The sequence below is a fragment of the Brachyhypopomus gauderio genome, chromosome 13, assembly GCF_052324685.1.
Source record: "Brachyhypopomus gauderio isolate BG-103 chromosome 13, BGAUD_0.2, whole genome shotgun sequence".
Lineage (NCBI taxonomy): Eukaryota > Metazoa > Chordata > Actinopteri > Gymnotiformes > Hypopomidae > Brachyhypopomus > Brachyhypopomus gauderio.
Genome location: NC_135223.1, coordinates 23,571,751 through 23,585,399, shown reverse-complemented (window position 1 = coordinate 23,585,399; position 13,649 = coordinate 23,571,751). Strand labels below are relative to the sequence as shown.

The 13,649-nt window shown below is 38.1% G+C and overlaps 1 protein-coding gene across 1 annotated transcript; it reads left to right on the top strand.

Annotated features, from left to right (window-relative positions):
• Positions 1-305: 305 nt before the first annotated feature.
• On the top strand, positions 306-13,144 carry ddx61 (DEAD (Asp-Glu-Ala-Asp) box helicase 61). The gene is made up of 14 exons (XM_076971850.1): positions 306-562; positions 1,806-2,728; positions 2,850-2,913; positions 6,122-6,226; positions 7,513-7,642; positions 8,304-8,450; positions 8,589-8,683; positions 9,134-9,256; positions 10,023-10,151; positions 10,422-10,538; positions 10,668-10,731; positions 10,829-10,930; positions 11,798-12,015; positions 12,313-13,144. The coding sequence occupies exons 2-13, from the start codon at positions 2,553-2,555 to the stop codon at positions 12,010-12,012; spliced, it is 1,467 nt and encodes a 488-aa protein (XP_076827965.1). The 5' UTR covers positions 306-562; positions 1,806-2,552; the 3' UTR covers positions 12,013-12,015; positions 12,313-13,144.
• The last annotated feature ends 505 nt before the right edge of the window (positions 13,145-13,649 follow it).

Genomic DNA, 13,649 nt, shown 5'->3' with positions numbered 1-13,649 from the left:
ATAGAACCATAAACACAACTAATGAAAATAATTTTAAAACTAGCATTTAGTTCCTAGTCCACAACTAGAATCAATAAAACAATACAATACATTACAATACAAAACAGAAAATTATAAAATCTTAATTAACCCGTGAGAGAGATCTGGTGGAACGAGTTTTATTTTCTATATAATCAATGCCACTACAAATGGAAAGATACAGCCTCGATATCACAGTGTTATGTCATTTCTGCCTTAATACAACCTAAACAATTTGGGTTGGGTGGGCAAACCCGCTTCGCAGTAAAATGAGTTAAGCCATATGCAAGATGAATAAGACACAACTGTAGATCTATGCATGTTTGTAGGCTATTTAACGAGACAATAACTCGGCGGCACGCTACAAATTTCAACTCAAATCCGCGATTGGCTCTTTGAGTTGCGCGTCATTTGGTGCGAAACTTCTCAACTCACAGCCGCGTTCACCAAAAGGCCCGGAAGGAAGAGACGAGAGGATAAACGCTGCGTTACGTTAAAACAACCGACTTTGTTTCAAGATAACGAGCTCCTTCAAGTCAAGAAGGTAACGTTTGAGTTGAAGCATACTTGAGTTGAACATTTGAGTTGAAGCTCGCCTGAAACGGAGCAGTTGGTGGCGGTGGCGCAGGAAAACGTCCTTGTGGTGATCTAGCCGACTAGTTTATACGGCAGTGGTGCTCGGTCTCTATCCACTATTCAGTAAAACCTTTAACACATTTTTGTTTTTGGCTGTTTTCATCCAGTTTCATCCAGCCGCGGTTAAAGGGAGCTGCTGGACCCATTTGGACTGAATGTAGAATCGAGATACTCGGTTCAGACGCTCGGGGTTTGCTCGGTTAAACCGTCCACGTTAACTAATGTTTTTAGTGAAAATCACAGCAGCAAACAATAGGCTGTGTAATAAATGTTATATTTTTAAACGTAGTTTTAGTCAAGTAACTAGCTGTAACCTTTGAACAACGTCTAACTGGTTAAAATACGAGATATATTTTGCTAGAAATTCACCACAACTGCAGGGAAGGAGAGCTGCTTGTTCACGTGTATTTTTGTGCCAATCTCGGTACAAACTCGCAGAAACGGTCCATGAAGAACAAATTGGGTCCTATAATGTCCTTCTTACCTACATTTGCGGCATTTAAAGTAGATTTAAACACTTTAATGACGGGTTTCCATTTAGAGCTCGTGTGAAGGCTTACAGTGTGTGCTCTACAGGTAGTTTTAGTGAGATAATGTATAGATATATCTATAGCCTACTTATCTATATAGTATAGATAATGGTGACACTAGGTGCACATCACTGTGAAAGTATCAAGTCTTTCCAACTTGCTCAACAGATATTTTAGAGGCTGGTTGCAGATGCTGTACTCTGGCCCTGATTTTTACATTTCCTTTGTCTTCTGGTCATTTATACGTTATGAAATCAAGTAGATCAGTGATATTGGTGTCTAGGATGTATATGTTCTTTATCTTGGGATGTACAATGTGGTTATTTAAAGATCTGAAGGTCTAGCATTACAGCTTTGGCTAGAAGCTGAATTCCACTACAAACACTTAACATTTCTATTGGCGTTCCACATATTGGTCTCAGCCACCTTCTGTACAAACCAGCGGGCATTAAAAGAGGGAGCAGTCATGCATTCATAAATATGAGATGTTCCTCACTGTGTTCAAATAATATTCTATATATAAAACGTAAAAAATCTCCAAGTGTTAAATTTTTCTGTTTATGGCCATGTAAGTAAGCATAGTCGATCTAATACTGTTTAATATTGTCCTGATTTTTTAAGGTGGCTCAGCGTCCAGAATTTCCTTCTGATGGATTCTGTGGATCAGTAAGCCAGAGAGGAAAACAAAACAAGTGATAAATGCAGACTTGGGTACAATCTGTATTGACTTCAGCGTCTGGACTGGAATTCGGTTGTCTCTCTGCTCAGTAGGGACATCTTGGTTAGAAATTCCTCATAGAGATAAGTAAATACCAAGGTTTTGGGCAGGTTTGAGGACCATCATCTGAAATTAGCTTTTTTTGAATGTAAAAGGCTGTTAATCACTCAAATCAAAAATACTATAAAGGGTATTACAACTCAGAAGGAGTAGGACACTGTGATAGATTATTCCAAGTTAGTTTATGATGGAAAACAAGAACTTCAGGAATAACTAAAATAATTTGTAACAATGAACATATTTGTATTTTTACATTTTCAGAACCTTATAAGACAGAGTTGAGTTACACTGAAGATACAAGTTTGCAAGTTGTTTTGTTTGAATGTAGCAACCATTATATATTTTTTATATTTATTCATATAAATACAATTTCTCTTCTTTTTTGGAGAGTTTTCTTAAAACTTTATTTCATACGTCAGCTCCTCTTCTTTTCAAGAGGTCTGCACATGCAAGCACAAGTAGAACCAAACAGTTGTTTACACAGTAGGGCACTACATTTGTGAGAAGCTGTGAGCATACGGTTAAAAACAGTAGCTTAGTAGAAAAACTAGTCAAGAATCCACAAACTGTCGGGCACGGTTCCTGTGAAAATGGCCACTGCAAGAACAGAGATCTCTGCTTCAGTTGTAAATCTGAGCAAACAGAATGGACAGACGAGGTCATCGTCTCTCCAGTCAAGATCAGCCACTGCCTTGACACGACCGGGAAACACACTCCGTGCCCCCTATGAAGGAATCGGCGTTCCACACACCACTGGTGGTATCAGGTATATATGGATGAGACGTACTGCATACATTTGGTGATATTTTTCCTTATGCAAAATAGTGCATCCTCCTTTCTTTGTTTCTCAAAATGTATCTATTGAATCATCATCATCATCATCTCAGGTTTGGTGATGACTGGAAGAAGGTCCTACAGCTCCCACCAAAAGACACGAGAATGAAAACCTCGGTAAGATAAAAATAAATGTTATATAGAGGCTGCGTGTTTTAAATATGGGCGTGACCTAATTTCACTGCATGTTAACCTAGTCTAAAACACCCGTTTCACAGTAGGGTGTAAAGATCCAGGCACAAGCAAGATGCAAAATGCAAAAAATTGTAACCTTCTCAGTTTGACTCTTTTATAGTGCCACCAGTCTGATTGATGCCACTCAGTTCTAAAGTAAAACTGCTTCAGATGTGCTTTAGAGTTCAGTGCAGCTAGAATCCCCATAGTGATTCGTTCCTCAAGGTAATATTAAAGAAATTACTCATAGAAATTACTATATCATTTAGATATAATTATAGGCACTGCTTTTCAGCTAATTTTCTCTCAACAGGTCATGTTAGTTTTTTCTTTAATTAACATGAGCTTAAGCATTTTCTGCTTAGTATCGACACACAGGTGCCAGAGGTATCTAGGTATCTATGTGCAGTGAAGCTTACCGACAGGTCCTGATTGTACTTTTGAATTTGAGTAGTAGTCTAATATTGTTTCAAACCTTCAAAAGAAATGTCAGGATAACCCAGACATTGGGATGATTTGAAAACCTGTACAAATCATCCAAATTATCTTAACCAGCTTGTAAAGCTCATCTGGATTTTTTTTTCTGGTCAGACAATAGCTGTTGGATTAGATCTAGATTAAGACTGTGCTGCTATAGTCCCTCCTGCCAGACGTAGGTGGGGAGTGTGGTTTTTAAGGATCTCCCTGCTCTTGGGCCATGTGGTCTCTGTATAGCAGAGACACAAAGTCTTCATAACTGTTTGGATCTGTTAGGTAATTTCCAGTCATGTGTATGTTGCATTTGATTCTTAACACAAGCACTATCAGATGAGAGGATGGATATGTTTGTTTTTCCTTTTGCTGAGAGTTTTGTAAACCATCTATATACGCCACCTCCTTTCCATTTTGCATCCTGCTTGTGCCTGGATCTTTACACCCTATCCGTGTGTGTTTCAGAAACACCATGACATTCTTCAGTGCTTTAATCCAGAACCATTAAATCTCCTACCAGTAATGTAGAACAATAGCATTTTCTTAAATTTGCGGTTCGTGCATTGTTGCAATATACAGCTTGTCTTTGATGCATTGTAACATGCGCATTCAAAAATCATTTCTATTTTTGCAGACCAGTGCTGGACTGTATTCTAAGTCACCACAGTGTGCAGTTCTTGTTATGGTATTCAATACAGAATCAGATTCAAAAATACTTTACAGATCCCGGGGGAAATTGTGATTATTACAGTTGCGACCGTTAATGTTAAAGAATAAATACTAATTTAAGTACTCCAACAAAAAAATGTGCAATATCAACTAGGCTTGTCACGATACTAAGAATTACAACTTCGATACAATACTTAAAAAAATATTGAAATTCGATACCATTTTCGATACCAAAGTCAGATACGGTGCTAATTTCCGTTTTAAAGCCTTTTTATTTTTTTTATAAACAAACAAATGAATGTTGCTTTGTGTTTGAAAATTGTACCTTGGGACAATTGTAACTTCATTTCACAACAAATATCTGTCTGACTGAACAGTTCTTTTGTGTTAACAAATACAAGCATCTTGTAATTCCAGGATGAAACATGAGAGAACGTGAAGACGTTACGATTGGGCGTTTTGAAAATAAACATCCATTAAATAATATGATAAAAAAGCGAATAATTTCGAGTACATGTATAAATATTTAACTTATCCCAACAAACATGCGACGTCAGAAAGATGTTAAAATCAAGTCTGTATCACGTCGGTCAGTCCAGACCCATTTTTGCATGTCTGGTGGACGTTCACTGGTTCAAAATCTGACAGTGTGACTAGGACCATAACCTTTTAACTTAACATGAACGTCTATGACGAGTTTTCTATCTGAACGTCTGACTAGGACCTTTATTGGATGTCAGGACGTGCAAAAACTGCAACTGAACGGCAGTAATAGACGTTTAAAAAAGACGTCGCTAAAACTTTCATTCTGGCTTTTCAGTGGACGTCTTTTGAACGTCTGACAAAGTGTCTTTGCTCGTGCTGGGAAATATTGAAATGGACCTTGAAAGTGACATACAAGTGTTTGAATTCCACAAGGTGTATGAACCCTGCAAACATGACTTTGTTGAAGCGCGGCGCACGCGAGGTCGTGCACCTCTCGAATTTTGTAACTTCGCGCGCGCCGCGCCTCAGCGCAATGAACAAAGTCATGTTTGCAGGGTTCAATTCAAGCGCTTGTACTAATATTTCCCAGCACGTTAAACTTAATTAAGTTAAATATTTATACATATACTCGAAATGATTCGAAATATTGTGCTTTTAATCACATTATTTAATGGTTGTTTATTTTCAAAACGCCCAATCTTAACGTCTTCACGTTCTCTCATGTTTCATCCTGGAATTACAAGAGGCTCGTATTTGTTAACGTAATACAAGTTAACTGTTCAGTCAGACAGATATTTGTTGTGAAACGAAGTAGTTACAATTTCAACATTTTCAAGTACTTTAGCCTAAATTGCAGTACTTTTCAAACCTGAAACACAAAGCAGCATTAAAATTCGTCAGGTAAGTGTTCATTCCCCTGTTTTGAGGGGTGTTTCTTTTATACTACCACATATAGTTTCGGACAACACTGCAAAGCGGAAAAGCCTCCACCGCTCGCTGAGGTGTGCGCGGAGTCGAGCGCTATGGTCACTCAACCAGGCTTTAGCGCCCTTCGTTGAAATGTTCCAAAAGCACCGCTTGCAAACGGGCTTGTTCATGTCCTTCAGTTTTCCATCTGTATCTGCTTCGAATCCAACAGCACTGCGTTTGCTTTAGCTGCCATATTAGCATTACAAATTGTCCTGTACATTACGGCACCTTGGGTGGGTCAAACGAAAGCGCATTTTATGTAAAAAGAATCGATACTTAAGGGAAACGAGTATTGTACCGTTTCAGAATGTTCAGTATCAATACGTATCGATATATCGATTTTTTTTTTTTGACAACACTAATATCAACACTAAATTAAGTTTATATTCTCTAGAATACAGTTAAGTGATGGTGGCTGTGATGATAAATATAAATATGGAATATACAAAACACTGCTAAGCAAATGTCAAAACAAAGCCCATAGCTGTTTTCCCCATGCTGGAAAAAGCATAAATTCATATTAATAGTACAATAGATAATATATTTTTATTTTTAGGATGTGACTGCAACCAAAGGTAATGAGTTTGAAGACTACTGCCTTAAGCGTGAATTGTTGATGGGCATCTTTGAAATGGGCTGGGAGAAGCCCTCCCCTATCCAGGTAGGTCCTGAAAGATTTGTTTTTTCAGAGTGTGGAAGCAGTTGGTTCTAAATATAAAATGTATTTGTATATAGCTTTGCCTTGTTTGTACTGCTCAGGTCATTTGTAGGTAGAGTACTGTTCATATATGATGGTGCTGTAGCCAAAATGTTTTCTGCTATTAATGCTTGCAAAATCGACTTGTGAATCCAGCATTCATGTGAGCATCTCGGGACACATGTTATGATCTAAGGATCATACCCCAAGTCATTATCTCCATGCAAGATGCTGTAATTATTTAGCCTGTCTATTTTATTTGGAGCAAGATTAATCAAATTGAATTAATCAGAACCTCCTGGTTTAATTCTTGTGTGTATTAGGCTAACAGCTTTTGTAGTATAATCTTTTCACCCTATCGACACAAGTCACGTCTGGTTTGCACCTTTTCAGTTTTTAAGAGATGCAATATTTGTTTAGCATCAGTACATCATTGCCGTGGTAACATGAAGCCCACAGTGCTGCACACAATCTTGTTCTTTTTTTTGGTTTGTTGTTTTGGAATATTCACCTGGATTGATACAGTGAGTCTTGTGGCATATAGACTAAAAGCAAGCAACAGGTCTGTGTGTGCACAATTAAGTACCGAACCACCGTTCAGCTGTGTTCCTGAGGCATACACACACACACCCACCCAGAGTCTGGGAAAACATTTTAATGAGAGCCTCTGGGGATGTCGGACACACACCCTCAGACACAGAGACATACATATAAATATACAGTACATGCAACCAAACAGGCAAGCAAAACACATTCACGTCCAGTGTAGCATACTTTCAACACAAACACATGAATAGACAAACAGGTACACGCACACACACACACGCCTGTTGACCTCGCATCTACTCTGACTTAAAAAAGAGTTAAATATGCAAAGACCCATGCTTTGTACAAAAGTTTTTTTGTTTAGTAATGATACTTGTTTATATAAAAAACGAAAATCAAACCAAAATCTTAAGAAATTTGGCTTCCCCACTCCCAATAGAACAAACGAATGAATAAAGGGTGTTCTTGCTTCTTCATAGACTACACTTTATATCCCCTACCCTTCTGCTCACCCACGCATGCATGTTTATAGCAGGCATTACCCAAACATTGAGGTGAACGTTTGTGACCACAACATCCCTGTCAGTATATCTATATTACTGACTGCGTAAGGGAGTGTCTGCATTTATTACATCTCTGCTTGGAATGTTAAACCTATACTAAAGATGTAATGTGTTTATTTGCCTATCGCGCCTGTTTTAAAGGAGGAGAGCATTCCCATTGCCCTGTCGGGGAGGGACGTTCTCGCGCGGGCCAAGAATGGCACAGGGAAGAGTGGCGCCTACCTCATTCCTCTCTTGGAGAGGATCGATGTAAAGAAGGATCACATTCAAGGTAAAGATATGCTCATTTCTGGTACACTTCGCAAAACTTCTGCTTGTCAGTATTGAGAAAGTGGTAGTTTTTTTACTTTGTCATTTTGAAATATCTTATTAAGTCTAAATATCTGTGTGTGTATATATATATATATATATATATATATATATATATATATATATATATATATATATATATATATATATATATATCTCCATCGTCATTCTTTATGGATAAAAGTAGAATAATGTAAGGCTTTGGTTATTTAAAGCATTTTTTTATTGAATATAAATTTTGAGACATTCAACCACTAATTAATTCAACCACTCTAAGCAGACTTAACAAAAAATCTACTGTTTTAAAGGCATGATGTGCTCTAAAGGTACATGTTGAGGTTGGTTTATTTTACAGTATGCAATTATAAATTTGTGGTATTGGTTTTCAAAACTCTTGGGGGCGGGGGCTGCTTTGGTGTATTGCTAGACAGTTATAAAATCATTGTTTCTTTAAAACTTTGAGTCACTGTAATGAGAATGAATGTCTTGGACCATTTACATAAATAGATCTAGTGCATTTATTCGGAAATAATGCATTAAGAAAACTGTTGGTTTCTTCAAGCATTATGAATGTCCAAAGCATGCTTTAAAAATATGTCTCTCTCCATTCTCTCTCAATCTAGCTATAGTATTGGTTCCAACCCGTGAACTGGCTCTACAGGTGAGCCAAATCGGTATCAATATGAGCAAGCACCTGGGCGGAGTTAAAATCATGGCCACGACCGGTGGGACCAATCTTAAAGATGACATCATGCGTCTGGATGAGACTGGTAAGTGTCCCTGACTGATGAAGAGGACTAATTTCTCAGCCTGCTATGCTGCAAAACTGCTCCTTAGAAAGTTTTGAATAAATTTGGGAGCACTTGACTTAAAGAAATTACTCAGTGTCTCCCTTTGCTTTTCTGTAGTTCATGTTGTGGTCGCGACCCCAGGCAGGATTCTAGACCTTATAAAGAAAGGTTTGGCCAAAGTCAGCAACATTCAGATAATGGTGATGGATGAGGTGAGTTTATCTGTTTAGTTTTTACTCTTCCACATGTTACTTCATTCACTAAAACTCAAAGAATGATGGATGGTCCCTCTGAATCATGGGTATTGTGTGATACGCTCCAAATTACATGTTTTATCAATCCACACAAATGTGGGTTCCAGTTACCTTTTTTTCCCAGAGCACTGAAATCTGGGAGTCTGAGAAATCATGTCCTCTTCCACCACCAAAGAAAAAATACACAATGTATAATAAAGATTCAGCAGATTTGTGTCTGAAGGAAATTACTACTTTCACTGAACATGCACTGAACTCCAGCAGAACCATCCAGAACGTGGAACTCTGCTCAACTGTTGCTCTCATTTATTTTCCAATATTTTGAATCAGAAATGTTTGACTGAGTTTATGCTTATGCAGCTTTATTATAGCAGTGTCTTCTCACCATCATTGTTCTTCACTCTGTAGGCTGATAAGTTGCTCTCTCAGGACTTCATCGTACTCGTTGAGGAAATCATTGCCTTTCTGGACAAGAATCGTCAGGTTCTGCTCTACTCAGCCACCTTCCCCATCAGTGTACAAAAGTTCATGGTGAGAAGAGTGTGAAAGTGAAAGAATAGATTGTCATCCTTATGGGTCTGGGGAATAGTTCTACAGTTCTTTTTCATAATGGGCAAAAATTAACAGGCTAGTATTGATTTTGAGTAGTGGTGGGCCGTTAACGACGTTCGTTAATTTGAGCCATTTTAATATAGATTAATCTAGATTAATCTAGATTAATTTCAAGATTTCAGTGAGATTAATCTAGATTAAAAAAATTAATCTATGCCCACCCCTAATTTTAAGTGAAATTGATTAATCGCTAAAGCTCCATTTAATTGTATTATTTACATCATTTTGCTGAACTGTTCAATGGATTTGGTCACGTGTACTTGGATTGACGGTTGACTTGGTATTTGTCTTGGGTAGGACTTGAGTACTGAGTAGGATTTGAGTACTGAAGCCCATTTATATCGGTACTACATTTGTAATTTTCTGTTAAGAATGTTAGGATTTTTAACATCTTGTGCATTCAGGCAACATTTACAAAGATCTGATGAGTCTCAAAATTTATAAGTAACGTTTTAAGTTCAAACTTCATTTTGTTCTAATTATATTTAATCAAACAAGTTTTAAATTTTTTGTGCTGCTACGTTGAGAAGGTGCGTTCCTTGTGTTCTTGTTTTGTAGAATAGTGTTAGCTTTCTGTTGTCCTCATCACCCACTTCCTGTTTGCTGGTTCCTCCAGATGTTCTCCTACATGAGCTTACCCACCTTGTTTTTGTTTTTCTTCTTCTACCTCCTGTATTCTGCGCAGGCTAGACATCTCCGAAAGCCCTATGAAATTAACTTGATGGATGAGCTGACTTTGAAAGGCATCACTCAGTACTATGCCTACGTTACAGAGAGACAGAAAGTTCACTGTCTCAACACCCTCTTCTCCAAGGTAGGAGGCATCTTGAGGCATTTGGTTTGACATGTCCTTGTTTTCTAGTCCTGTGGTGATTCTTCAGTCCTGGAAGTACTACTCCTCCGAGTCTTCCCCTAGCACACCTAATCCAACGCAGAATGGGGTTTTAACCTTCTCCGGTTGGAGGTTGAGAGATGCTGCTCATTTGTCTGTGTTGATAATAAGATTTTATCTTTGTCCTTTAGTATAAACCAGCAGGTAGAACTTATCTTCTGTTTCACTATTGTCATTATTTGACTCTTACAGCTCCAGATCAATCAGTCAATCATCTTCTGTAACTCCACTCAGAGGGTGGAACTTTTGGCTAAGAAGATTACACAATTGGGCTACTCGTGTTTTTACATTCATGCAAAAATGAAGCAGGTAATTTTATGAACCATAATAAAATGTGAATTTTCTTGCAACGATTTTGCTCTAAAAAAATCATATCAAACTAAAGTTTGTAGAAGCATTTCTCTCTGTTTTACTATAACAAGTGTTTTAATATTGCAGGAATACAGAAATCGTGTGTTCCATGACTTCAGAAATGGCCTATGTAGAAACCTGGTTTGCACAGGTAAGAATACAGTGCTTCTCAGACTGATAACTAGTGGAGTGCATTGTTTTTATATATTTTATGACTGGTTTTACATTGCGTTTACTTGTTTTCCCAGATCTTTTTACAAGAGGAATTGATGTGCAGGCTGTCAATGTGGTCATTAACTTTGATTTCCCCAAAAATGCTGAGACCTACTTGCATCGTATTGGTAGATCTGGTGAGTGGTCAACATATACACCTGCATACATAAACCGAGTTGGAGTGAAGTGTTTCAACTTTCTTCATAGATCATGTGGTACCTTGAATTTTTTTATTATTATTATTTTTTTTTTACATTTATTCATGATCTTTTGAGGGGCACTATACATTTGGATTATGCTTGAGTTACATTTTGGATGCGTTTGTTTTGTCTTTGACCACTGTGGTAATTTTAAGGATTGGGTACGAATCACTTCCAAATCCCCACCTTCACCTCACTGCACCTTCACCTCAATTAATTTGCATATTCATGAGAACGTGCAATATTCTGCCATTGGATCATTTTAAAGAAAATTTACTTTTACAGTAATTCTTTGACTCTTACAAGCATTTATTTTACAGTAGCATGCAGTGTTTTGACCACTAAGTGTATTTTTTTGACATGCAATCATTGTTCAGGCTGTCCTAGTTATTTTGCTGTTGAGAGAAAATTAGAATGGACGATTGCTGTGTTTTGTCAAAATCTCCCTTTACTGCAATTGTGGTTTTCCATTCTCTTGTGGTTTATGAACGTATAGGGGCTGCCAGTAGATGTCGGACCCTCCATATGCGAAGTGTTTTTGAAATGTTTCAGTTTTGTTTTGTTCTTCTGAGAAATCAAGTGTTGGTGTACTTGATGTGTCGGAAATGCAAAAGAAGCAAATTTGATTAAAGTAGTGATGGAATAAAACTAGTCAATAACTTGATGTCCGTATTCTGCTCTGCTCTTATGGAGAATTCTTAGATTAGGCCTATACACAATTCATAGAATTGATTTTTGTAACCTTATTTTATCAATGTTATTTTGGAGTGTTTAAAATTCTCTTTGCTTTTTTGTTGCCCTAAGGCCGTTATGGACACCTTGGCCTCGCCGTTAACCTGATCACCTCAGATGATCGTTTCATTCTGAAAGCCACAGAGGAGCAGCTGGTGACTGATATTAAGCCCATTCCCAGCAGTATTGATAAGAGCCTGTATGTGGCAGAGTTCCACTCCACCAACCCTGAGGACGAAGAGGAAAGAGACATTGTGCTCAGATCTACAGAGCTTGGTGCACCTTAACCGGTAAGTGACTAAAATCTAGGCACGGGCTATCTTTATCTGTAGATGGTAGCTGTTGCTGGTTGTTAAAGTACCCAAACTAATGAGAGTTTTAAATTAGTGGGGCTTACATGGGTTTAATGGTCAAATAATACAGTTGTGATTGTGGATCTCACATCTTTGTTTACTGTGTTCATGCACTGTTTATGCATGTGTGTGTTTTTGTACTGTAAGCAATTTGTAATGTAAGCCAGATGGACGGACATGTTTTTTTTTTATTATTTCAAGTTAATGTATTTCTCATCATTTCATTCTTCCCAGAGGAGGAAATAGACGATGATGCATTTTGCACATCTTCTGTGGAACAGAGGAATGAGGACAAAATGCCCTTCCCTTTATTAACACAGTTATTCGTTCCTAATTTGTTACATTTGCCATTTCCTGACCCTTCAATGCATTGAAAATGCTAATTGTTTTTAACTTGGGGGGTACTGGCAAACCATGAAGATGTGATTTTGTATCAGTTTTTTTTCCTACACATTTAAACCCATATTGCTTGTTACCAAGTATGAAATGGCGTTTCATTTAGGGTTCTTGATGTCTGAACCTACCTCATCCTACACCACTCTGTGAAAGAAGGACAAAATCGCATTACATTACATACAGTTTCACATATTCTTAAGTGCCTTAATGAACACTCGGTGAGATTTGTGAGCCTTGTTTCCCCAACTTTGTTTGAAGATATAAATGAACCTGGTTCATTCATTTTAGGACATTTATAATCTTGAATTTCATTTTAATGTAATAATTGGGACCGCTCCTTGTTTACCAGCGTCACCCTCACCCCTGGTTGGTCCTGTTTAGCTTTTTATTTGCTTGTCACATCAGCACAACTGTTGCAGTTGAATTAGCAACAGTGTGTTTAGATGTCAAAACTGCTGTATGCCGGTCTGAGCCAGTGCAAGTCCCTCTTTTTGTCTCACTGTTGATTTGTACCATTTCTGTGAGTGGACACCTTCGACGTGGTGTATAACTGGGAGAGCTTTATGTTCCAAATATCAATACCAGAATCTCCATTACCTTGTATATTTTTTTAAGGGGAATAAAGTCCAGCATTTTTTTATGAAGGAAAATAAAGTCAACATCCTCTGTACATGTCTAGTGTTTTGTTTGTTTTTACTGACATTTAAACAACTTTAACATATTCTGTCATGTTCATTTACCACACACTGCCGTTCAGGAGTCTGTAAATGCAGTTTTAAATTTATTTTCAGATCTGGGAACCAGGATCGGTTCAGTAGTGAAACTAATTTGTTCATCTCAATCATTTGGCCTAGGGTGACTGATGCCAGCCAGGTGGCTTAAGCAGTTCACACAAAGTAACACTTAAGCCTGGTTTATACTCGACGCGCCGCGAGCGGCGCGAGGGTCCGCGCGGCGAAAATGACGTAATCGCGGTGGCTCCGCCCGTGCGCGAGGGCCTCGCGCGCTGTCGCGGCGCGAGGTCGTGCACCTCCCGAATTTTGTAACTTCGCGCGCGCGCCGCGCTTCAGCGCGATGGACAAAGTCATGTTTGCCGGGTTCATACACCTATACAAGGTGGAATTAATGCACTTGTACGTCACTTTAAAGGTCCATTTCAATATTTCCCAGCACGT

Excerpts from the sequence above, each read along its gene's own strand:
- ddx61 (XM_076971850.1), top strand. The coding sequence starts at position 2,553 with ATGGCCACTGCAAGAACAGAGATCTCTGCTTCAGTTGTAAATCTGAGC. Across the intron at positions 8,684-9,133 it reads AGATAATGGTGATGGATGAG|GCTGATAAGTTGCTCTCTCA; the intron begins GTGAGTTTATCT and ends TTCACTCTGTAG. Across the intron at positions 9,257-10,022 it reads TCAGTGTACAAAAGTTCATG|GCTAGACATCTCCGAAAGCC; the intron begins GTGAGAAGAGTG and ends TATTCTGCGCAG.